Genomic DNA, 25,871 nt, shown 5'->3' on the forward strand with positions numbered 1-25,871 from the left:
TTCTTCTAATTATCAGTAGAGTTCATAGTCACAACAGTTGACTGCCCAGCAGGTCACAGCCTAATCTTCCCAGTCAGTGGTAAGGTAAGGACTTGAAGGTAACTCCTCCAGTAAAAGTGCCTTCATAACAGGAAGTCTAAGGTCACGTGCATTACTAACATCCAGATCTTATCTTCATCTCACATCCAAACATTATGCGAATAAACAGCTTAAAGGTTTGCCCCAGATCCTATGAGAGTTTACCTGGAGGCAGTGAAGGTATGAAAAGAGATATTCTCTGTTCCCATGTAATACATTTGGTATAAATGCATCAGAGACCGTGAGGGGTATCCTGTTGAACCAACTACAGACACAGTGAGTATAGCCTCAGGGCAGTCTGAAGTTACCTATGAGTCTCCTGGAGCTAAGGCAGATGGATAAAACCATACCAGAATAAATAGTGTTCCTGTGTGTCATGTGCAACTCAGCAGTTCAGCAGCTGGTGGAAAGGTGTAGGTTGTACATTTCATAAATCTCAGGTATGGTCAAGCTCATTGGGCACATGCCAGACTGAAAATGGACAGCTCTTTTTCTGGGTGAAGCAGTCGCCCATCATCCATGGTAGAGGAATGAAGCCCTACCTTTGTATACTTAACAGAGTGGAGCCCACAGTCCCATCAATGTTCTCTACTCATTGAAAGTCAGGTTTCTCAGTTAACAGTCAACAAGTTTGCATCTGTGCCCTCTCAGCTCTAAGGTGATGAATGTCCTCTTGCAGAACAGGACATTGCCTGGTTTGTGTCATTCTACCTTCTGGGACCTCATGGATCACTAGTTCCAGCCTCTTGCTCTTGCAGATACTACTTTGTTCCTTTAGTAAACTTAACTGAGTTTCATCTTAAAACCAGTTAAAGGTTGGTCTGTGATCTGTCTTCCGTTCTGTTTCTGTCAGAAGATGATTCCAGAACCTGATTGTTCTAATGACTGGAAATCCTCTCTGAGTTTCCAATTCATGCAGAGATTGTACCACTGGTTCTTCGGTTTGTTTCTTCCTTTGGTTTTAATAGTTCCTCTTCCTGTTTTGGTGTTTATCCCTACATATTTTTAGAGAGCAGTCAGATCCTCTTTGTTTTATTAGGATAAATTGAATGGTCCTTGGGGAGTGGCTTAATTTAAGAAATGAGGGAATAAAAACAGTGAAGATGTTTGAGTATTTGTGGTTGAGGAGTTTGTTTTCTAGGAGGAATTTATTTATGTTTACTTTTCTGATCACTCTCTCTTACACAGAAATTGTCAAATTATTGCCCTAAACTGTAGTGCAGCTATGAACAGTCTTATGCACATGTAAAGATCTAATTCTGGCTGATGTGAAGCTTATGGTTTAACTGTCGCATTAAGGCAGTGACATAACCTGCATTTCTTCTGAAAGGAAAAGGAAAATTGGGCAAATGACTGCATGCTCTTCGTTGTTATTGTCAGGTATCCTGGTCCCTTCGTTCTCTTGGAATGTTGTTCTGCCCTTTGCAGTACCTGGTGAATGCTGCTGCTTGACTGGATTAGGTCTCACCAGTAGTCACTGCCACTAATTGGCAGATTTTAACATTTAGAGTTTTCTCGGAGGGAACCTAGAATGGGAAATAACTCACGTTGTGCAGTTAAAGAAACTGTTCCATGTTTTCCTTCATGTATATTTAACACAATCTGTAATTTACAAAAATAGATTTGAATTAGTCTGCCTGTGGAAGCTCACATCTAAGACAACTTTGACAAGGCAGGCAGTCCCTTGTTGTGTGCGACTGACGGATTAGTTGAAGCTGCAGCTTGGAGACAGACGGCAGTACTGTTGAGGAAAATTAAAAATGAGCAACCAAGTAGTTGCTCTTGCGACTAGTCTCTGAAAATAGCATTCAAAGTATTCAATTACTTACTTTACCGTAATAGTGAATCTTGATGGGCAAGTAGTCCTTACCTGCTTAGCTCATAGAGTAGTTTGAAATTAGGGAATGAAACGGGCGCTGTAGGTAGCCAGGCTGTTTGGTCCTGTGTCCAACAGGCAAGCTTGCCTTCAGCATGCCCTAAATTTGTGAAATATGATAGGTCTGTCCTAATTGTGTGCACAGGTTCAGATTTAACTGTCTTCTCGTAACCATAAAGTCCGAGATCCCCCTGTTGCTTCTCACAAAATGAAACCCTTGTAACAGTGACCACAAACTGAAAATTTAGTTAAAATACATGATGATTAAAATATTTCAGCATTGCTTTTTCTGACCCTGCTTCTGTCAATTTAAACAATAGCTTTTGTGCTTAGACTAACATTCATTTAGAAGAAAATAAAAGTGAAAAATACTTAACAGCTATACTACAAAAAGAAGACTGTTAATTAAGTAAGACTTGTAATTTTTCAGCAAAGAAAGCCCTCTTTCTGACAAGTAAACCCTCCTTATAAGTCTTTGATTGTAGGTAATAAAATGTTGCTTAATTAATGCCCATTATGTGCATGTATTTGTTTCTTTCAAGTCACTGGATTTTACAGAATGGTGTGAACTACAGAGTTGAATCAGGTTGTTCTCCTGCCATGTTAATTTAGATCTGTCAGCCCTGTTCTGGATCATAATTTGTAATCCCAGACAGTTCTGAGGTGGGTTGTAATGGGAGTATTTTGAGATTTGATCTAGAAGATTGCAGATGATGAGGCATTGCACTCAATTAATTTGTTGTTTGAGACCAGAGTTTTGAAACTGGTTCAGGTCATAAGTGAAGATAAGTTTGGAATTTAATAGTTTTGTGGGGAGAATCAGCTGCAGTTCTTAGAGAACATGTACATCAGAACAAAATCAACAGTTTCTGAAAAATTTTAAATAGTTGGAGGCATGGAATTGAAAGTCAAGATTGGATGTCCAAACAGGTCCCTTGAATACTGCATGCTCTCAACTTGCAAAGTCAGAGAGCAGGCATATCTGCAGTAGTCTTTAAGGACCTGGTATTTAATTGCTACAAAGAATGGATGATACAGTAGCAAAAGCTTGTGAAGCCCAGAGTTCTAAAGCCTTTAAAAAAATAATTCTCTATACAGCATCTTTTAAAAAGAATTTCAGATTTTGCTTATGATAAATGAAATACATCAACATCAGAAAACTATACCTTGGCTTCACTCAAAATCTAAATCGCTTTTCTCTCCAAAAGCCTGGGAAGTGTAGATGAGCTTTGACTATGAGGTGAGAAACACAGTCACTTAGGTTGGAAGAGACCTCAGGAGGCCCAACCTTCTGCTCAGAGCGGAGTAAATATTGAATTCATTAGTGCCAGTTAACTTCCACTGCTAGGTACCTGCTTCTCCCAAGTTTTACATACACGAATTATAATTACATATATATAATTATATATATATAATTATAATTCAAAGTCTCCCACTGCACGCAGAAATGAACCCAACACTTGGAGTATGTAATGTGTTTGCATGAGAAGGGCTACATTTGGCACTAGCTGCTGCCTCCCTTTATCTAAGATAGCGCCAAGGACCTCATTAAGTTACGCAGTCTGGAAGTAACAAAGGCACAAAAACAACGGCTGCAAACTGCTTCCTAAATGAAGATGGGAGATATATTGCCTCTAATATACAGAAGTGATCAGAGATCTCGAAAGTTTCGGTACTTGGGCATGCGCGTGTGGGGAAGTGCTGCTGATGCCATGTCTTACTGCAGTTCGGTCAGCACAACCTCTCTCCTACCTGTCTCTGGTTCGGATCCAAGCCACAACTATTTGGAGATACAGGGCAGAATAGGTGGACTACAGTGGCAGCCCAAAGGGGCACGCAGCTCAGGGCTGCCAGCATCACTAACAGATCTGCAGCTGCAGAGGTCTTGCTTTCCCGTCAGATGTCCTTTCCCTCCCACTGGACAGGTCAGGTATCAGACTGTAAGCCTCTCCTGCCACATGCGAGAGGTGTGGGGAGAGAGGAGTCATTGCCAGTGCTTTTCTCCAAGTCCTCTTAAGGGGATAAATGGAACGGCCTTGGATGCCATCTGTACCGCGGGAGGGAAGGTCGGCGTGCGGCAGCAGGACTGTATGCAGAGTTCGGGCCCAGAATGGCAAGGACAGCTGTTGGCTGGGACTGAGGGACACCGGTGGGTGATGCCGAGAAGTTTTTGTCAGGTGCTTCTGTCATCTGCTTGGGTCTAGTTACTTCTAGTCTTTCTTACTGGACTTGTCAGAGACGTAAAAATGTAGCTGTGGATAGCCTAACACATCCTATTGTGTTTCCTTATCTCTGTCACATACTAATATTAAAATTGTAAACTTCTAAACCCAATGTTCAGAAGTCCCCTGGTGGTTACATATTGAAATTGCTGTGATGAGTAAAGGAACTTAACTAAAGCACACACTCCCTGGGGCACTTACTTTCGGGGGGGTGTGAGTTGTTTGCACGTTTGTATTAATTTTAGGAGTAGTACCTGGATGCAGTGTCTCAGTTTGAGAAAACGAGGTTAAATTTTTTCTTAACGCACTCGACTTTTGATTCTGCTTTGGAAGGCTGCTGAAATGATTAGTACAGCTACATTTTTTCTAATTGATGAAGCTGACGCCATGCCTTTTCTGACAAGTCTGTTTTGTTTAGTTTTTAAGTGACAAATTTGTTTGCTGGCACTTGAGAGGAAAATTGCGCTTGTGTAGAGTGTGGCGTGGTGTCACCTGGTGACATTGCCCTCACTGAGCACCTTTTGTGCAGAGGTCTCTGAAGACATTCCCTGCATTAAGCTGTGCTTTGCCTCTATGTGAAGTATGTTAAGATACATCTATTTAACAGACAGCCTCGTGAAATTAAGAGGAGTGACTTGCCTGTGGCAGCACAAAAAGGCAGTGGGAGAGTTAGGAGTAAAGCTCAAAAGACTTGGCTCCCATTTTCCTTTCTTATTTTTACATTGTACTGCCAGCTTTCAGTTTATCAAGAATTAATAAGTAATAACCTATGATTAAAAAGGGCTGACACTCTTTCTGTCATGAGATGTTTCTCTGTCTTCAGCGTTGTGCAGAATTCAGCAGGGTTACACCTTTTGAGTTTTACTTGAGCAGCATTACTCAATATTTAATGCTGAAATAGAAACATGTAATTCACAACCGCAGGCGACCTGTCAGCTGCATTGGGATGTTTGTCAGCTGCAAGGGAGGGTGAGGTAGCAAGACTTTTTTATGCCGTGAAAATTGAATATTTTGAACAACTTTTTAATTTAATTTCTTGCTACATTTCACATTGTACACCCAGCTGACATGATAATCCTTCAGCTGGTTCTAAATTACATTTTAAAATAGAGATCACTTAATTATAGCAATCTGAGTATTTTTAATCGCTTATAGAGGGAATTTCTCCTGACACTTGTTTCTCCTGAATTTCAGATAAACTAGTGGATGTATTCTTAATTATTCATGTGACAGCAAAAAGTAAATCAAATAAAAATTACGGACAACCCTATGCAAGACTGCTTTGGATGAGACCAGATAGTCACAGTTTAGCATCTATGGCTCTTCTGTTTCAAGAGTGCTAGAGGGAGCTCTAACCCCTCAATCAAAGGAACAGTCTATGAATGGTGTGTCTGCTTAGTTTGATCTGTGGTAGGAAACGTTGAATTCTCTTGATGTTTAATTTTATTTTGTATTGGAAGGTTGCATATGTTTTTTCCAGGCATGATCCCAGATTGCTCTTCCTAGATGAGAAGATGCAAATAGTGTGTTTTCGAGTATACTAATACTAGACTTAATACAGGCTATTGTGAGCTCGCTGAAAATATAGGAAACAAGTGTGAGAGATCACAGAAGTGTTTAACAAATAGCATGCAATGGTAAAGTCTAATATTCCCTTCCTTTCACAAAAGAGGACAATTCTCACAATAGAAGACCTAATGATATTTAAAAGAGAATATATTTAAAAGTGTTGGAAGGAAAAGCTACTTTACTTGGCATGTAATTGGTTCTTAGATGTTTAGCCATTTATTATAGTAGAAGTTAAAGAAAGGGTTGGTGATTGTTAGATAAATTTAGAATGGGATGCATCAGTGCATGAGGATGGAAGAAATTTCTCACTTGATATGCTCCACAATGATTACATTCAGGATATGACAGGAAAGTAACTCTCAGAAGTGGGATGAAAAGAAGAAAAGAAAACTTAGCCTGTATTTGTAGGAAGAGAAATGCAGGTAGATTGATACTATTTTCACTGTTTATTGATCTCATTAAAAGCAATAGTGGAATGATGCCTTTGAGTGAAAGAACATTATGTGGAAAATACAGTATGTTGAAGGACCAAGTGAGGCTAGCAGTCCTGTTCTGTGCCAATTTACTGGGGTTTTTATATTGCTTATATGTTATATTCAAACAATTCCACTTTGATTGAGTCTACTATAGGGAGTGGAATAATGGAAGGCTCCTTCCCTCCCTCCTTTAGTTTGAGGTTTTTTTCTGAAAGCACTGAGCCAAGGAGCAACCCCTAGTGCACTAGTCTGTGACTTGGGTTTCTGGCTTGTGCAATTTGAGTATCGGCTGATAGGGACAAAGTCTGCTCAACTGTGAAACTGAATATGCCATCCTGAAGCACTGTTATGGTCAGAGCTGGTCACTTCTTGTTGCAGAGGGTACTATTTCTTGCCTTTCTTCTGTTAGGTACTTCCACGTATCAAGAGCGTTTGGCCTAACCCAACCTAATGCAATTTATGAATATATAGAATTCATTAGGGAATGTCCTTAGTTTGTTTTTTTGCAGTCTGTTCCTCAGTCCATGAATCTCTTGGCAGGTACCAATGAAAGAATGGACCAACACAATCTTAAGATATAAAGTCGTAGAAAACTTTAAGTTAGGATGGACCTCTGGAGGTCTCCAGTCAAACTGCCTATTCAGAGAAGAGTTACCTTCACGACCAGCTCATTTTGCTCGGGACCTTGTCCACTCGTATTTTGAAAATCTCCCTCTTAATGTCCGGAGTTTTGCTTGCTACAGCTTGTACCTGTTGCCCCTCTTCCTGTCGTTATGCACTTCTGAAAAGACTCTCTCACTTTCCTCTGTAACCTCGCTTTAGGTAGTGGAAGGCTAGTAGATAGCCCCCAGTCTTCACCAGGCCAAACACATCCAGCTCCCCTAGCAATCTTAGTGGTCCTCCATGGGAATCACCCCAGTTTGCCAGCAAGGCAACGTTTGACTGCGAGGTTAGCAGAACAGCTCATCTCGACAAGACAATGCTCATTAGTGAGTGAGAGTTATGGGATGATCTTGTAGGGGTTATAGGACGCTACAAGGCAAAAATCTGTCAAGATTTTGGCTGCAGCCCACTGACCAGCTTTGACCTGACACTGTGCAAGAGTATTTCATGGACTTTTCTTCTTATAGCTGCCTCTGTGGTGGCTGCTAACAGCAACAGTATTGGTATCAGCCAGTGTGAGCTGATGAGATGTCCTCTTCTAGATCTAGCTGTACTGGTGGAAAAGAATACCACTCAGCCTTCGTCTGGCTGCTGCAGGTTGCTGCCCTCCAGGATCTGTCAGCAAAACTGCAGACCTGCTTTCAGTTAAGATGAGGTGTTTTAGCTTAGACAGTTTAAATAGCAGGTCTTTGCTAACAAGCTTATTTTGACTGAAATGGGTTAGGGAATGCTTGTGTAGCCAACTCTACCAACAGATCTAAGAAGTACGTTTGCAGTGGGAGCAAAACATGTACATGAATCTTGCAGTTCTTCAGAACACTGCTGCATTTTGTTTGTTGCATCTCTCCAGTACACCTGGAAATATGTAGCACTCCTGTAGCTGGGAAATGGTATATGCTGTCCAGCATGCATATTCATGACTTCCAGTTCTCACTTTGCCTTGGCCAGGTAGTTTGGTGCCCTTGCACCCTCTTTGTTGTTGGTAGCAAAATGCATCTCCAAGGAGGAAACTCATGGAAAATAATACTGGGTAAACTATCTTGGAGGGCTTTGTGTTTCTTGGTGATAAAAGCTTTACATAGACAGAACCACAGTGTTTTGAAAATCTCAATAGTGTTATTGAGAGCAGCTAACAGGTCTTTTGGGTCATTCTCCCCCCTGCTCGTGTGTTGTTCCCGGTGGTATAGTCTTCACTGTTCAGCCATGTTTTGAATCACTTGAGTCCACCTACCTGTTCTTGGCTGCTTTTCTCTCTGAGTTAAGGGAGTACTTGGAGCAAAAAGAAAATCAACAATAACACCCATAAAGAGTAACTTCACTCAGGCAGTAGATCATGCTTGGGTATTTTAAAAACAGAAGCAACTGTTCCAGAAAACTATGAAACTGCTGCTTAGAGCATAGCTTATGCCTTTCCCTGCCATAAATGAGCCCTTTGCTGCTACTGGCCGTTACCCGATGACTTTAGTACACTGGTTGTCCAAGTGATAATGTGCATATTCCTTCCCTGCATTAACAGTAATAACATGTAATGGTCCCAGCAGTTCAACTCTGGTTCTGGTAGCCATGTGGAGGAAGAAAGCATTTCCTTTGGTGACTTCCACTGGAAGTGATTTGTTGTTACTGGAGGATCTGCTTTGAAATTTGTGTATGCTCACTTTAGAACTAATAAAAGGTATGCTCTGAAATGTAGCTCTCTAAGAGTGGTGTCTGCCCTCCCCCCTGATGTGTCTAGATATGCATTTGGTCAGGGATCGTAGTTTGGGAAAGTAACATATGCCAGTGCTGTGCTGATGCAAGCAGATTTCTCATCAGTGCTTGTTATTTGCAAAGACAACGTGGAGATAAGGGAGGAGGAGGAGAGGGACTCCCAATTCACATCCATTGCTGGCATCAGAGAAATTTTATTTTGGAGGTTTTTGCCAGCACTTAAAATCTAGATGGGAGACCTATATCAAAGGAAAGTTTACAGTAAAAGCTACGAGATTCCAGACAATTAAACTTTATTAGTGTGTCTGAAACATTAAGTATTAGCTTAAAAGAATAGTTTTTTAATCTCCTCTCCCTGTTGCTGTTTACTGTGTAGCAGTGTGGGAGGGGAGCAGCTTCTCCAGCAAGGTATTATTGTTGCTCTTTGTATAGCCGGTGTGCAAGTGCCCATGGCTCAGTTCGGGCTCCCCAGTCCCTGGAGAGACTCAGCATGTTACTTCTCTGGTGTCTGCAGCTTTCTCTGGCCCTAAACCAAAACAGCCTTCTCCCTTTCTTCTGTGCCTGAGGTAATATCCTTAGCCAGGTGCCCTCCAGGCTGACACCGTATCACAGGTACTTAGATGGTACCTCTGAAAACTATTGGCCCCCCAGGATTTCAGAAAGTCCAGCAGGTTGGGCAGCTGTGTCCAGCATAATTCCAGTGATCTTTCATCTAGATGCATCTGTCCTTTCTTATCAAAGTTTTTCTGCAGTGTGATTAGAAATCAGATGTGAACAAGCAGCTAAAAGCCCCAGCCCCAGGCAAAATTACTAGTTCCTTGGGTATCCAGGGGACTGTTAATTTCAGTGTGAGCATGTATTTTGAATTTTCTCTTGAAAATAAATAGTAAAGATGCTGTGGTTTCTTTCATGGTGCTTTCTTTTTGACTCTCAGATGTGATTGATGATCATCTACTTCTGGGTTATGTTCGTTTTTCAGAATGTTTCAGTGAGCTTTGCAGCGTGGAAACTAATTCAGTACTGAGCGAGTAAGTCCATATATGTGCTAAACCCATGGTTAACCTCACAGAGACTGTTATGTGAGATGGAGGCGGACAGAAATGGGTAGATTCTAAACTGAGCTTTTAAAATAAAAGTAAATGGAGTGAGTTGTTTAATGACCTAGCCATTGTAGCTTTGCTGTCAAGTCAAACACTGGAAAAGCAGGTTCATCCTGCAAAGGAGAAGAATGAGGAGTCGACTGCCCTACTCATGTCTTTCAGGTGCTATGGCTCGCGAGATCCTGCTCTTTATGGTGAGACACCCCCTTGCCACCCCCCAATTCTCAAAGCAAAGGAGCTCTTTAATAGGAAGCCGCCAATAAGGAGCTGCAAAGGACTTCTTCCCTCTATGCTTAGCCTTGGCAGTCTGGGAATCAGTTCTGCAGCATTTGGTAATTACAAGCCTAAAAAAGAAGAAGCCAGACATAGAAATTGAACCTGTATCCTCTTCATTATGCTATTACCGCCTCTAGGCTGTGCAAACAACACCCTTTCAACAGGATTCTCAAGTACTAGCTCTGCCCTTTAGCATGGAGGCCTGGCATACCTTCTCAGCTCCATTTCACCATTTTTGTTACATTGCTACATTGGAGTGGTATTGAGTGGTACTTCATCATGGGCAGTAGCAAGCAATTTCATGGCCACAGAAGTAGCTTTGGAAAATCCAGCCGTGCTGAGGTTCTCTGGCTAAGAGCAGCTTTACAGGCATCAAACCGAATCATCTCACTGCCACACTGGTACTTTTTAATCCCTGTGCTTTTCCCACACAGCTTCTAACATGCTCCAAAATTCATAAGCTTTGTGCCACTGCTGAAGCCGGTTTCATGTCTGGATTCGCTGTTGTGGGTATTTTTAATGTGGTTAATCTTGAAGAATATTCAGGATATAGAGACAAGTGTAGCTTGGCTTTCATTGTGAAGTTCTCATCTTCCCCTCCCCACTCTGGACATACACCTCCATGGTTCCTTTCTTTGTCATCACATTGCTTGTGTTTTTTTCCCCAGTGTCTTTTATCTTGTGAGTAAAGTTTGAACAGTACGCAGAAAGTTAACTGCCTGGAGTCTTTTAAATATAAGTAACACGCACCCAGTAATAAGCTGTCGGTTGTTTTTTTGCTGCCTGCAAAGAAACATAAACACAGCGCTCATTTCTGGCAGGTTTTTACTGTCAGAGTTTCTCCTATTATATTTATCTTACAATTTGCCAGGGGGTGAAGTTATTAAGTTTTAGCAGCAGCCATCGATCAAGTTCACAAGTTAACACGATAAAGGCTCTGTGCCGCTCCGATCCGGGAAAATGATGATCCTCACTCGGTAATTAACTAAATGAGAAAGTTAAATCTTACTTGAGAGCTGGGAGAGATGAGAGAGAGGTGTTTGTCAGTTTCTCAGTGGAAATTAGAAGCAGTTTTCTGCAATTCCCTAAGCTGCTGCTCTGTCATATTTTACATAAGCACTGGGAAAACGTCTTGTAATTAGTGCTGTCATGGAGGATTTTTTTTGCTGAAGGATGTTGGAATAATTCATTAGATTATCAAGAAAGGCTTGTGTCCTGAAATGATTAGCACAGTGAAATTTAAACCATTAACGATAACAAGTTTAGAGCTTGCTGCAGTGCAGAGGCACCCGGGGTATGTCTGTGCCTATTTCAATCATTTCTTATAATTAAACATTATGTCCTCTTTTTTCCTCCCCTTCACTAAGACCCATCCAAAATTTCTGTTAAGGTGGCTCTGTCTAGATCAGTGACTTAACCATGACTGGCGGTGCAAGCAGTTGGAGGGGAAATGCTGCAGTTGCAGATAAGCAGTAGAAGACCTCTCTCTGCGTCAGAGCCTGTAGTCCCAGGAAGTCCGGGAAGGAAGGGAGAAGCCCAGTATGACTGTTGGTACTAGAACGTCAAAGGGAACTGCCTTCCTTTTGTCTAGAGAGAAACTGAGAAATTTGCAGAGGTGATTAAGTTTTTGGTCTTTTCAGAGCTCCAGCATGAAGATATCTTGAAGGTTCAGAAGGTCCCAAACCTTGCTGGGATCATGTAAGCCATTCTTGATATTCTAGGAGACAGCTTCTCTTTTTCTTTAAGAGATGTCTTCTTACATTAAGAAACATATAATCTGAATTCATCCACCCGCTAGAAGGTGCCTTAACAAAGTCGTCTGCAATGATTAGAGGACATGGTGGTTTTTTTTAAAAAATACATAAAAGTTGTGACCACTCATATGGGTGGGGAAATACCATACCTATACTAGAATCAGAGAACTGTGCCCGTGTTTGCTTTTTCTGTGCTTTAGGAGGATCCTTGGTCCCCTGTACTGAGCAAAACCAAAAGTAACCTTGGTTGTCATATGTGGGTTACAGCTGTGATATACCATGGCCGTTCTGTTTTATATGCAGAGCAGTAGATTTATCCAGGCTTTATTTATCTGTGGTGAAATATTGCACCTTCCTATAGTTGCAAGCCATTATTTAGATTAAAGTCCTTTCATATATTAGTCCTCTTCTACTTCACTGGGCATACAAATGTGCTTTGTGTTAAATGTAGCCATTTGGAGAAATGGTCTTGTAATTATGGGCTGCAATGGAGCATGGTACGTAGATCCCTGAGCTAGTACCAACCTGAGGCTCTCAGTCCCCTGGGTTTCCTGGCACAGCTTACTAGCTCAGGCACACCGGTGTAGGAGGACACCTCTGCTGTTCCTGCGGATGAGTTGCTGTGCCTAGAGCCAGCTTGGGCACCTCTCAGCCCTCACTTAAGGGGCTTGTGAAAGGGGAGTCGGAAAAGCTTTATCTGTTCCGAGTTAGTAGTTTACTCTGTTATACCCGAACTTCCTCCCAGGTGGCAGACTACCAGTGCTTATTCTTCTTTGCCACTTTTGGAAGTGAAGCTTATAAAAAGCGTAACCACACACGCTGGATTTGGTTCACCCTAGCAGTATGGATGCCATGTGGAACAGGTTTTTTTTTTGCTTTTCAGGTAGGGCCTGTTTATTGCACCAGGAGAGGGAAGAGGCTGTAGATGATTGTGTGCTCCAGGAAATAGTTGCTGATATTGTTCTGAGATGGTTTGTTGTGAACTTGAGGCAGTTGATCAGAATGGTTGAGTCATCAAGGTTTCTCAGGAAGCAAATCGATTCATTTACTGATAGCAACCACCCCTTCCCCCCGCTTTAATAATACAGATGCTTGATGTTGTTTTGTTGCTGGCCTTTTTTAATAACAGGCCTTTTTCACTGAAACCCCAGTGGATTTTCAGGAATCTTCAAATTGAAATTCTGGAATTTTGTTCTAAGCTGTAGCTACAGAATTTCTGGGGGAGACATGGGAGCATGTATTGCAATGGAGTGATTTGTGAGCCCTGTGAACTCACCTGTCTCTGCTCTGCAGAACTGGTGTGTTCGTGGTCGGCCCTGTCCTCCTGGTCCCCTGCTTGCATAGACGACAGGACCTGCTGGGCACACCATGGCTACCTCTGGGTTTGTCCTTGCTCCTTTTGATAGGAAACCAGAGCAGGCAGGGGTGCAAACCAGGTCTCAAGCTGACATTGTCAGAATGCGGACAAAGTACGCACATGAATCTGAAAAATACAGTGTTCCTCTGCCCACTAATTTGGACATAAACACTGTAACGTGTATAGTGCTTTTCTTAGCAGATCCACTATATAAACCTGGAGTCTGACTTCCAGAGCTGTTACAAGTGTTGGTCAATGGACTTTTTAATTTACTCATTATTTCCACCCAAGAGGCCTGTATTCACTTGGGATCCAGGCAAAATGGGTTGTTTTGTCCCATCTAAGCCATCTGTTTGTACACACATAAGCCGTTACTTGGTTTTGCAGATGTTGCAGCTTCTCTTTGATACTCCAAACCAATGTTTTAGAAGTAATTGGGGAGCTGAAGGCTGCTGGGAGAAGGGTGCTCAGGAGGCAAGGAAGGGCCGGAACGTGGTGGCACCCCGTGAAAGGAGTTGCCCCTTTTGTGGTCTTTGCACATCAGCTCCAGCTCAGCATATTAGTCAGACTTCACAGTCTCTCAAATTAAAAGGCAGAAGTATAGGTTTTTTAAAAATGCTTTGTAGAAATAGCCTGTTGTGAGATTGGCTGCACAGCAAACAAAATGAGAAATGAAATGAGATCAAGCTTGTAGAATGCATCTCTCTGCTGTCTTAACCCAGCATTTTTACAGGAATGTCTGTTTTGCAGGCAGCTTAACTGTAACAAAAATGACCGGAATCTCTTAAGACCAATGTTCAGTGCAGTCCATTGGTAATTATTTTTTGGCAGGCTGTTGCCTACTGTGGACTTTGCTAGAGTAACTCCAGCCTTTCACACCTAGGACTTCATGTGCACAGTCCCTTTAAAGACTTCTCTGTATAAAAAGTTGGCCCGAGAGAGTATTTCTTTCCTTCTGCCCAGTAACTGGGCCTGCGACTCACCTAAAGTCAGTGCTGTCCGTGTGATGACCAAATGAAAGTGTAGCTCAGTCATAGCCCTTGTCTTGCATGATACTGGACACACGGAGAAATTCGCAGGGAGGAGTGGGGATAAAAGCAAGGCTGAAAACACTGTGCTGTAGAATTGAGCACTGATGATGTGATCTCCGTGTTCTGTGTTCTCAAAGAAACTTAAGTCAAACCATAATTCAGAAATAGAAGAAATTGCTTGTTAAAAATTACAGCTAATTACTGTCTTTTTCTATGCTCTGTCCAGCTCTGCTGGAAATGCTGAAAAGGGTATTTAGGTGGATTTTCTCTAGAAAATTAAATGTAAATGGTGACTAGTTGAGTAGATTTTCAAATTACAAGGTTTTTGGTGTTTCAAAGTCAGGATTGCTGTCAGGCTTGCGGGGGTGTTGAAATACAGGAATGATTTAGTCCTGAGAAATGAGGAATTCCTGCATTCTAAACCCCATTTTGGTAACTAGATTTTGTGGTCTCTAAATAACCCACTGTTTTGTCACTTGCTGAAAAAAGGCTTTTTTGTTGTTTTTTCTTTTCCTGTAAAATCAGTTAATCCATGCATTTCTTTTAGATCATTAGATACTGTTGCAGAGATATTTAGGTACTCGTTTTTTCCCTTAAAGTTAATAAAGTCTCCTGGTGAGGTTGATGCCTGGAATTATAATCATAGAACAGAAATGTGGCATCCCTAAGTAGATGTTTTGTGTATTCTGATATCTGATTGTTTCTAATTATTTGATAATAGAGAACCTCTAAATGTACTTTGTAAATAAAAATTATGTAATAATATTGACTGCTATTATAATGCTGTCTGATGTTAAACCATTGCAATGAAAGAGAAAATCACATGCTTTCGGCATTTAATACAAATTATTTGACCAGTATGAGAAAAAAATAATTTCCCAGCAAACAGTTAATCTTACAAGGACAAAGGATATCCTTGCAATGCAAAATGTGTACTTTTATTCCAGTTAAATTGTTTAGAAAGCAGAAATTGTATCTTGCTATCAAGTAGTAAATTGAAATGTCAATGTTTTGTTTTGTGCCTGAAACTCTTCTTTGAGCTCAGTCCTTCTGACAAGATATTAACAGTGCTCAGAAAGTTGAAAATCTTTTATTCTGTGAAAGGAGTATGTACCTAATATCAGGGTGTGTTTTAGCTGGCTTTGCTCTCAAGGTATAATGTTATACTCAGAAGTAGTACTATCAGGTTTTTTTCTCATCCATTTCATGCATTCCCTATGAATTTTAGCAGCAATCCATTGTTTAGAAAAGCAAGAAAAAAACCCAAAATACAAATGCAGTTTTCTGTTGGTGCATTGAAGTAACTGGTGGCTGTACATTAGGAATCCAAATGCATTTTACTGTCTGCAAGATGTAAATAAAATTGCGTTTATGTTAAATTGCCACTCAAGGTTTCCCGTCTAACCAGAGTCCTTTGTGTGCAGCTCTGGCGTGAACCAGTGCATTGTCCTGCAGGGGTTACAGCTCGCGGTGGCTGCGCTCCGACTGACAGCACCAAGTGGGATACATGGCCTTGGCCAACTTTATCTATCGGAGTGCTTTTTTCCTTCTGCTTCCCCCACCCCCAAAATCGTAAAACCACTTGAGCTTCTTTTCATACGTGTGATTTGGGTTGTTTCTCTCCTTCCTGTTTACAGACAAAACTTGCCAATGGCACTTCCAGTATGATTGTGCCCAAACAAAGAAAACTGTCTGCAAGCTATGAGAAGGAGAAAGAACTCTGCGTCAAGTATTTTGAACAGTGGTCCGAGTCTGACCAGGTGGAGTTTGTGGAGCACCTCATCTCCCAGATGTGTCACTACCAGCATGGACATATAAACTCATACCTCAAACCCATGTTACAGCGGGACTTCATCACTGCACTGCCAGGTATTTCTGCAGGCAGAGGGAGCTTGCTCCTCCATCTTGTCTTTCAGAAAACTATTCTACTCTGGCCTACCCTGCTGGAGAGGTTTCTTCTAGGGTCAGTTTGCAAAATAGATGATAGCTTTTGAATTAAAAGCTCTATACTGGTATGGAATGTAGTAATATTTTATTTTGTATTCCTACCATCTTTTGAGGCATGATCCAATGCCACCACGGTTTGGCTAGGAGTAAATGATAGCTTGTATATGTATCGTAAGGATAGTCATTGCAAGCCGCAGGGCAGGTAGTTGTACTCATAATGCCCACAATGATGCGTGAATAACAAAAATTTTTAAAATTAAAACTACTACTCTTTCTGGTTGCTCAGCTGAGGTTTTCCCTGTTCTTACTTAGATTTTTTGTGTGTCTCCTAGTAAAATACCTTCCTGAAACTATCGCTTTGATTATGTGTTTATAGCTAATAGAGAATGGAGGACACAAGATCGATGGATGGAAATGTGCTACTTTTTGCACCTCTGTAGTGCTTTCCATTGAGACTATTATCCCAGCTGTTCTCAGGTGTGGCATTGGTATCTCACAGAAGGCACACATAAAGTAGTGTACGTGCAGTTTTGTATTGGCCCTGTCTTATAGATGGGGAGACTGAGGCAGTGGGAGATAAAATATATACAGCAATAGAGTTTTCGAACCAGACAGAAATTCCTGGCTCTTTGGTGGTTTTTTCAGACCATTAGATCGCACCTCTGTAGATAGATAGATAGATAGATAGTTAGTTAATAGATTAGCATTCCCATGGCATAGGTCCTTGGTTTGAAATGGACCTGAGCAAGAAGTGCTAAGGGTGTTGTCTCTAAATAGGTAGTTGAAGAGAGGAGTTTCTTGCCCAAAGCTTGGTCTGTGAATACCTTTGGAGAACTGCTGAACTCTGACAATTTGTTCAATCAAGTCATTTCATCATTCTTCAGAAGGGATTTCTCAACATGGAATTAAGTTCTAGGGTTCAAAGATAGAAAAAAGCATGTTTAACTGTGAATTGTACAAAGCGTAAAGGCACTGCAGGAGTTTTGCCATGAAGTTAAATATGTTGACTCACTGGATTTTTAAGCTCATTGTGCCCAGTAATCAAATGGCTGTTGTAGCATTAAAAAAAAAAAAAAATCTTAGTTATGCTAAGCACCTGCTTTATGTTAGCTTTTAGTAGTCCAATGGCAATAATCTTGTGTACTTAGAGCAGCATTATAACTTGTGGAGCTGTTCTGTTTCAGAAAAATAGTGAGTATTTCGAAAGAGTATTGGTTTCCCCACTTTTAAAGTGGAAGTATATATATAGTTTCATACACAATTTTTCCAGGTCTTTCTCCACAAAACTCCATCAAAGCAAGCCAACACATCTCATTTGCCCTTGCTTAATTACATCCTATATGCTTTTTTCTGAAAATTTTGGGCAAATCATGTTATACATATTTTCAGAGGCATTCAAAATTTCCTAGCCATACTATATTTGTTAGTGGTCTTTTCACAGTTACCCAGGAAGCAGCTAATTTTACTATCTCGGAATGCAGAACAGATAGGAATTAGGCAGCTAGTATGTGAGTATTTGAATAGTTGTGGGAACTGTGTGCTTAAATAATGTATGTGCATCAATTTGCATATTTGCAAAGTGCTAATGTCCTAGTGAATGTCTCTAAGGGAGAAAATTAATGGCAAGGAATTACACTGGCTCAGACTCTGCAGTCTGTGCAGGATGTCCTGAGTATAGGCAGGTTTCTAATGAGAGGAATGGGAAAGGGGAAGGTAAGAAACTGCCTGGGAAAGAGTGATGAACCTAAAATTTTATATTAAGTTACATAATAAAAACCCCCTAAACTCTAAGTATTTTTTAGCTCTCTGAAATTCTTAAGTGTTCAGTATTCTGTTTTCATTTTTACTCCTTCATTCTCTCTCCTGCTCTCCCCCTCAAGTAAATAAAACAAGAAAGCTACTTTAGAATCATGAGGCATCTTAATCTGTCCTCCTAGCACTGTCCCAAAGAATGACCAGAATTAAAGGTAGTTTTAGATCATGAGCACATTTTACTAATATAGAGTAAAATTGGCTCAGATTATTTTCCCAGTACTTTGAGCAGAATTAAAGTTGTTTGAAAAATACAGCTTAACTGTGTACTTAACAAACTTTGTTCTATTTCTGAAAAGTAAGCTCTCTGCTTAGCATTTCCAAGCTGTTTAACATTTTTTGTGAGGAAAGTCATTTTTATAAGGGTTTCATGTGTGAAATAACTGAAACATTCTTGTTGGTGTGGAGGGCTGAAGGGCTAATCATGTTTCACATTGATTTAGCAAAAACTTTTGTGAGCAGAGATTTCTCTGTTTTTTTAAGGAAGCAATGCTTTGTTAGATATATATGTCTCAGTGAGTTGTGCTGTTCCTGAGAAAGGAAATAATAAAATTGAGTCTGCAGCCAGGCCAAAATAGCTCTTCCCATCCACTTACCATAAACGTGAGGAGGAAAGGCTAAAACATTAGTATTCCTTCTCTGCGAAGGGTCTAGGATCAATGGCAAAGGGTGACTTATGGTCACGGAAGTAGTTACAACACCTCATTGCAGCAAGATCTAAAGTACAACTACTAATGATCCAGAAAGGGCAGGTGGGTCAGAGGCAGACTTGTGGGTGAAGATTTCTGTGCCCAGTTTGTGCAGTGTAGCCCTGCTTTCTAAAGTCACTGATTGTTCCCCACGTGAAATAATTTCTTGCTGTGATGCTGCTGACATAAAGCCACCAGTATGGATACTACACAGGCAGGCATTTGTAAATGTCCTGGTGCGTCTGTAAATGTCAGTGGGCCCACTGGAAGCAGCACAGACTGGGAAAGCAAATATGCCATTTCCACCCAGTGGAGAGAGCTCAGGGCTGCAGGTGTCAGGGTGGGGAAGCAGAGGGACATGATGTCCATGTCTGCCCTACCAAACTGCAGAATTCCTGCAAATTCCAGTTCATGTTCACTAAAACATTTTATCTCTCTTTCCACGAATTGCTGTAGAGTCCATTTAAATTTACAAACACTCTTTTTTCTTTTTTTTTAAAGAATTTTATATTGTGGCTGTGTATATCTTTTCAGATTAAATACATAATAAAGGCTGCTGATGCTTTTATTTTGCAGGTTGACATCTAATTTTGCATCTATAAAGATAAGAAATGTCAGACCTCTTTCTGCACTCTCTGGTTGTGCATGGTATCATTCACGTGCTTTTTCTACGTATGAATGAAAGCATAAAACGCTGGGCAGAATGTCTCACCCAAAGAGTATTACAAATTTAGGATTTTTGAAAGGAGCGAGAGGAGGCATGCTGAATTTTCTCATTTTCATGCGTTGGATGGTAATTTTGAGATCTTATAGTTAACGAAAACAAAGGTTGGGCCTTGTGTGTCTCATGAACTCTAATCAGAATCAGCTGACTGCACCCAATTTGGGCTTGCAGAAGTACGGACATGTGACTGTAAAAATGCACTTGCTGCTTTTTCTTTCCCTGTCACAAGCAGGGCCTGGTCTTTGAGGCTGTTGTTTTAAAAGCAAGAAAAGATGTATTTAACTCTGTCCCAAATGTGAACCAGAGGGAAGATGCATGTAATACCAATCTGCCATGCTTCCTTTTTGGATGGTCTGAACGTTATGCGTGAGGGATGATGGGTTGTAAACTACAACTTTCACAAAGCCTCTGAAATTTGACCTGTGAAGTGACATAATCTCTTGATGGTGTGTCTCACTTGTGAATTAAACAGCCTCCAAGAGAAGCTGTATTTATGCAACATCTCATTTAAAAGGCATCTTATTTTCCTGAAGTCTTGCTGGTGATTAAATTTAAGTGGTAGGGGCACATTTTTACTGAATACATCCATACAGTTAAGAAACGTAGCATAACCTTCCCTGGCCCCCAGCTACACAGATGTTACGTCGGGCTGCTTGGTGCTAACCAGGCGTTTGCTTTACATTTCACTCCCGCCATGTTGAAACAAAGCCAGTCCTGGTATTCACACTGGAAAATATTTGCACATTATACCATTTTGGTGCATATTTTTCCTTCACCCACTGAAATAAATGAAACTAGCAAACCTGCTTCACTTTCTCCTTACACAGCCTCTCCTTCCGTCTCGACTTCCTTGTGCATCTGCATATCTTTCCCTCCCCCATGTCTAAAGGTACCACTACCCTTCAGGGCGCACATTGGGAATATATATTTTTTTCTTCATTACGTTTAAAAGCTACTGCTTTAGCAAAAACAGCTTTTGAGCCGTTGGAACATGAGAACAGCTGTAGCAGTGAGATGAGAAATGGTCCTAATATAGAGAGATTTTGGGGGCTGCGTCGCTGAGTTGGAAATGCCATCCATAGAATATCCCCCTAGTGCTAAAACCCATCGAAATAGATTGGAATGACTTCTTGGATTCTTTATTATTTTTAATGACTTGTTGTGTTATATCCAAAGGAAGTTGGAGAATGCTGTTCACTCCTGAACTTAGCCGCAAATGCTCTTCTGTGCATTTGGTCCAGCTCTGCATGTAGAAGAGGAGATGGAAAGAGAGAGTATCTTTGTACTAGCAAGGGGAGTTGTTTTAAATTCCATGTCTCCCCAGCAAATAATCTTCTTTTTTTTCTCCCCCAGCTCGGGGATTGGATCACATTGCTGAGAACATTCTGTCATACCTGGATGCCAGATCGTTGTGTGCTGCTGAGCTGGTGTGCAAGGAGTGGTACCGGGTGACGTCGGATGGCATGCTGTGGAAGAAGCTCATCGAGAGAATGGTCAGGACAGACTCCCTGTGGAGGGGGTTGTCAGAGAGGAGAGGATGGTGAGGAAACTGCATCTTCACCTCTTTTGCCCCCATTCAGGACAGTAGGTGCTGTGTGTTTCAAACCATGTTTGAAGAGGGTTATTTAGCACCCTGAAACATCATGTTCGTTCCAAACGTGACGGTTACTTGAACCAAAATTCGGGGGTTGGGGAGTTAGGGCATCACTTGGCTATGCCGGCAATGTGGGGGCTTTTTCCTCACCTTCCTCATCTGATCATGCTCTTATCCCACTGTGACAAGTGAGATATACAGACTGAGATTTTTACGCCCAGCTGTCATTCGGTTCAAATTAAGAAGCTGTGTATGCCCCAGGGGAACACTAAAGTAGTCAGCAGTTCAGAGCAGAAGAGCTTTTTTAGGGGTGGCAGTGGGGCACCATGTGCTATGAATTAGTTGTTTCCTGATAGGTCTGTTTGTTTTCCTCAGCAGATTTTCACTATTAGATATCTGTTTAATTTTCAAACTGGAAGCTGAGGGTAGGTACCACGGAGGATAGGGGACTTTAGAAATGCAGATAGATTAGTTAATAATCATCTGGAATAGCCTTACTACAATGTGGGTCTCACTCAAGTTTGAAGCTGCTCTGTTAACATTTCATTAGAACTTTCCCTCTCAGGGGTACGTCCTTTAATACATAATTTTCTTTTCCAAGGGTGTCCCTAGGATGTTGGCAGAAAGGAAGCTGGGTATGAATATTTCATAAACAAGATAAAAGTGACAGCTCAGGCATTTTGGTTGCTATTAAAAAGAAAAAGATACGGAGTTGCAAACAAAGACTCCTGTTTTATGGTTAATTTTGTTATACTGTTTGTCTGAGGAAGTAAAGGCAAGTAAATCAGGATTATGAAACATTCTTTAAAAATAAATACTGTTTTGATCTGCTTTCAATAGTGTAATGTTTATGAAGAGTGTAAAATGAACACAAGCATGGCAGTGGTAACTTTTGCATTCCTTTTAGTGCCTTATACTCTCAAGGACTTCTGTATTTGCTCTGTGTTGTTGAGGTCACAGTAAGTCCAAAGAGGACCTTGAGAGGTTATTTAGCCCCTCCTGTTTCCCAAAAGCAAAGCCAGGTTTCTCTTAAGTCATCCCAGATGTTTGTCTAACTTGTTCTTAAAAACCTTCACTGAGGGAGATTCCCCAGGCCTTGCATGGGCAAGGAATTCTACTGTTTCACTAACTTTTGCATTAGAAAGATTTTCCTAAAATATAGGCTGTCTTCCTACATACAGTTTGGCATGTTGTATTTAGCCTACACAGACACACAGGACAGTTTCTCATTCTCATTTTTGCAGTAAAGTTTTCCATGTTGGAAGATGATCATGTTTCCTATATTTTGGGTGTGTTAACCAACCATAATCCTGTGTTGTCTTGTCCTGTTGTCATTCTTGGCTTTCTCTGTTTGGACCCTCCCCAGTTACTCTGCTCCATTCTTGTTTGGTGTATTCAGCTGGTTGTCTTACTTCTGCCAAGGCACCACCAGAGTTTGGTGGCATGGGAAGCGTTGCTTTGCATGCCATATGGAGGACACTCCATTTTATGCTTTCCGGTAGAACATGTGCTTTTTTTTTGAACAGTGGTATGATACTGTTATAAAATTAATTACCCTTTCTGTGGAAATTCTACTTAGCCATTATTCCTCATCTTGCATGCTTATGTTGTTCCTCAGTGGTGAACTTGGCACTTGTCCTTATTGAATTAGATTCTGTTTATTGTTTGGTATTTCTCCATTTTATCAGGAGCATTATGAGTTTAATCTTGTCCTCCAAAGTGCTTGTAGCTTCTCCCAGCTTTAGTATCATTGGCCAGGTAATAAATGCACTCCCTATTCCATTCTTTGTCATTAATGAAAATGCTCAATAATGACACATCTAGGACAGACTCCGTGCAAGACCCCAGTTGCCATTCGGTTTGACGGTGCACCATTGGTGAACTGTGCTTTCCAGCCATTTGTATGTCCACCCTTGAGCTCTTCCAAGGTCATACTTCTCTTGCTAAGTCATGAGAACAGCCTGTGAGAAGAAATTAGGTCAGTTTGACATGGTGTATTCTGGATTGATCAGTGTTGCCTGTTGTTTGTCACTTTGTCATCTTCTAGGCAGTCATCTGATTGACTGTGTGCTCTAGAACTGCTAAGCTGTCCGAGTGGAGTTGGATGGTCCACCATTTCCTTGGTGGGCCTTCTTCCCTGTTTTAAAATGCAAGAGCTACACTTTTTTTTCTGTTCTGTAGAACTTTACCTATTCTCTACATCTTGTCAGAGGTCATAGCTGGTAGTTCTCAAGTTGCTTCCTCCAGATTTTAGAAATAACATTAACACCGATTACTAGTCATACAGACGTGACAATTCTAAAAAAGAGTTGCAAAATTCTGCTTCTCATCTCAAAGGACAGTCACACCTTGTTACTTGCACCTCTTCTTCTGTTTTACACTGTGTCCTGGAGGTTGCTTTGGCACAGCAGGAGCAAATTGTGTCCTGTCTTTCTGATTAGCTCTAGAAGATACAACTGCAGGCATGGTGGGGTGGTTAAGAGAGGCAGACAAGAAATATACAGTGTAATTGCGTGTCTGCCATACAGAGCTTTATAGCTTGTAATCAGTGCTAACATTGTGCATGGCACAAAGAGATGGCTAACTGGACAGTTCAGAATGATAGATGACTGGTGTCATTTGCTTAGAGCTCTTCACTTTGCACATGGGCTGCCTGATTTCACCATTTGCAGCTCGTGGTTTACAACAGAAACACCCAGTTCCACAGCACGGTAGCCTTCACTGACAGCTTGTCAGGGAGCAGTAAGGGTTACACAGATTTAGAGAAATATAAAACAGAAGCCCAAAATCTGGGCACGATTGTGTCCATCTGAATACTTGATTGAATTGGCCAGTCATCAAAACCTGCAAACAATAGTTCCTTTTATCCCAGAGCCGCAGCACAACGGCCACTGGGATGCCATGGAAATTCCAAGCAATCCTTTAGCTGAACTGTAAACAACTGACTCTACATGCAGCAAGGCAGAGCTTATAGGTAGCAACAAGACCTTGTATTAGATCCACTAGTAAAGTTGGAAACAATAGACAGGTTTTCAGGCACGTAAGCTTGTATACAGATTGTTGTAGACCTACCCCAAGTCTTCCAGGTTGTGTTCTAGGTATTCTGTGTATCTCCAAAGCATTTTTCATCTCCCTGGGCCAATAATTTTAATTTTCTTGTATGCACTTCCAGACTGGGTCACAGTAAATAGGCAACCATCAAGTTAGTGGTTTGCCTGCATCCATGTGTTCCCTTCTTGACGTGTGTTTGTCCCCATATGAGTGGCTGCTGGTCACTGTATTTGAAGACTCAGATGACTGCTCTGTCCAAAGTGGAAAGCACCTTTCTCTCAAGTCATACTTAAAGTACTTTATTTAAAGACTTATCAGAAGTTCTTTTCTTGAGCATTTGTTATTTTGTTTGTTCAGTCCTATAGTTTGCTACCACCTTATAACCTAAAAATTTCAGTTCATTGTTGTGATTTCCCTAGTTCAAGTACATCAGGGCAGCTAATGTACAGTCAGTCTCTCAAATGAGTTTCAAGGTACACTGTATGGAAAGAACAAGAAAGAAATGCGCAAGGAAGTATTGAACAATTAATTATGCCATAATGGAGCAAGAGAGGGGAGAAGTGGAGAGCTGGCCCAGCGCAAACTCTGTGCCTCTGATGCCAGGATTACACTTGGAGGCATTTGTGCCTCTCTCCATTTTGTGAGGCATGTTGCCAGGCAGAACAGCAGTTAGTACGCCCATGGTGGGGTTTACTAGCTTCCACACCGTGTTTGGTGGCTTCTTAACTTCAGGATGAGGAATTAAAGTTTTTTACACAGCAGGTAGTGATTGCTGTTTATGGGGGATTTTTTTTGTAGCAAAAATCTAGCTTGGGATATGAGTATTCCAAATCAGTGTTGAAATGAGGGAGGCACCACAGATGACGTGTTGCTTACCAAAATATAGTAGTAGCAGTAAAATGTCCATGTACCAAAACTGATACTGTTCCTGCCAATGCAGATAAAAGCTAGCCTTGAATGCATAGTGAGTTTGAGTGTTCCTTGGCTTCTTTCATTTTCTTTACACACTTTATTTTAAAGGTGACGTCTGATGTAGCTATGTGTATTGCAGGCATGAGCCATTCTCACCTCCTATTGAGTTGAATGGGATCGTGTCTGTAATAGATAATATATTTCCCTTCCCTGAGTGACTAGGCACAGATTTTTCACAAGTATTTCAGTGTCAAAATGCAACACTGACGTGTTGCAGGGCAAACAAACAAGGAACCACCCTGTCTTACTGAGTAAATTAAGTTTGAATATGAATCTGTTTGTGCTTTTCAGCAGTGTTTACCCATTTGTAAAATGCCAGGAGGACGTTTCTCCTAAATGCTGAAACATGATTTGTGTTCAATGGGAGTGTTCTTTGTCTTCCAGGGGACAATATCTATTTAAAAATAAACCTCCTGATGGGACTGCACCACCCAACTCCTTCTACAGAGCACTTTACCCCAAAATTATACAGGACATAGAGGTAAGAAACACCTTCCAGATGTGGTGGCGTTTGGTTGGGATTTTTTAAATCTCCCTGCTTTATTCATGATGCTGAAATTCTGAGAATATTTTGTTCTAATGAAATATTTCATTAAATCTGATGTGTCTGTGTTTATCCAGAGTTTATAGATCTGGGATAGTTATTTAAGGTCCCGGGCTTCACTGCTCCTTTAGACAGAGAATGAGTTGGATTGTTCAGTGAGCTGTTTATAGATGGAGTCTCTACACCTTGCGCATCAGATGTCACAGCAGCACCGTACTGTCTTGATTTTCTCTATTCCATGGTATTTTGCTCCACCCAATGCACATGAGACCTAATAAGATGTTACGGGGAGATTTCAGGAATTGAGCCAGGGAGAAAGTGGATTGCTAAAGACTGCAATCCTAAGACCCAGGGAAACAGGAAGCGACTGAGCATTGTTGCCTTGTACCTAGTGTGAGCAAAATGCCATGTAGGTAGTTTCCTAATGGC

The 25,871-nt window shown here is 41.2% G+C and overlaps 2 protein-coding genes across 5 annotated transcripts in view; one reads left to right on the plus strand and one right to left on the minus strand.

Moving 5' to 3' along the window:
* Window positions 1–25,871, minus strand: part of OGA (O-GlcNAcase) — a 457,590-nt gene that overhangs the window by 213,255 nt on the left and 218,464 nt on the right. The gene's annotated exons all lie outside the window — the stretch shown is intronic.
* The window catches only part of BTRC (beta-transducin repeat containing E3 ubiquitin protein ligase), a 118,192-nt gene that overhangs the window by 77,677 nt on the left and 14,644 nt on the right, over window positions 1–25,871 (plus strand). For all 4 annotated transcript variants that reach the window (XM_075717349.1, XM_075717347.1, XM_075717346.1 and 1 more), the window contains 3 exons: window positions 15,747–15,978; window positions 20,635–20,821; window positions 25,283–25,379. In XM_075717349.1, coding sequence (XP_075573464.1) covers window positions 15,747–15,978; window positions 20,635–20,821; window positions 25,283–25,379 — 516 coding nt within the window. The remainder of the gene's footprint in view (window positions 1–15,746; window positions 15,979–20,634; window positions 20,822–25,282; window positions 25,380–25,871) is intronic.

The sequence above is a fragment of the Pelecanus crispus genome, chromosome 10 (genome assembly GCF_030463565.1).
Source record: "Pelecanus crispus isolate bPelCri1 chromosome 10, bPelCri1.pri, whole genome shotgun sequence".
Classification (NCBI taxonomy): Eukaryota; Metazoa; Chordata; class Aves; order Pelecaniformes; family Pelecanidae; genus Pelecanus; species Pelecanus crispus.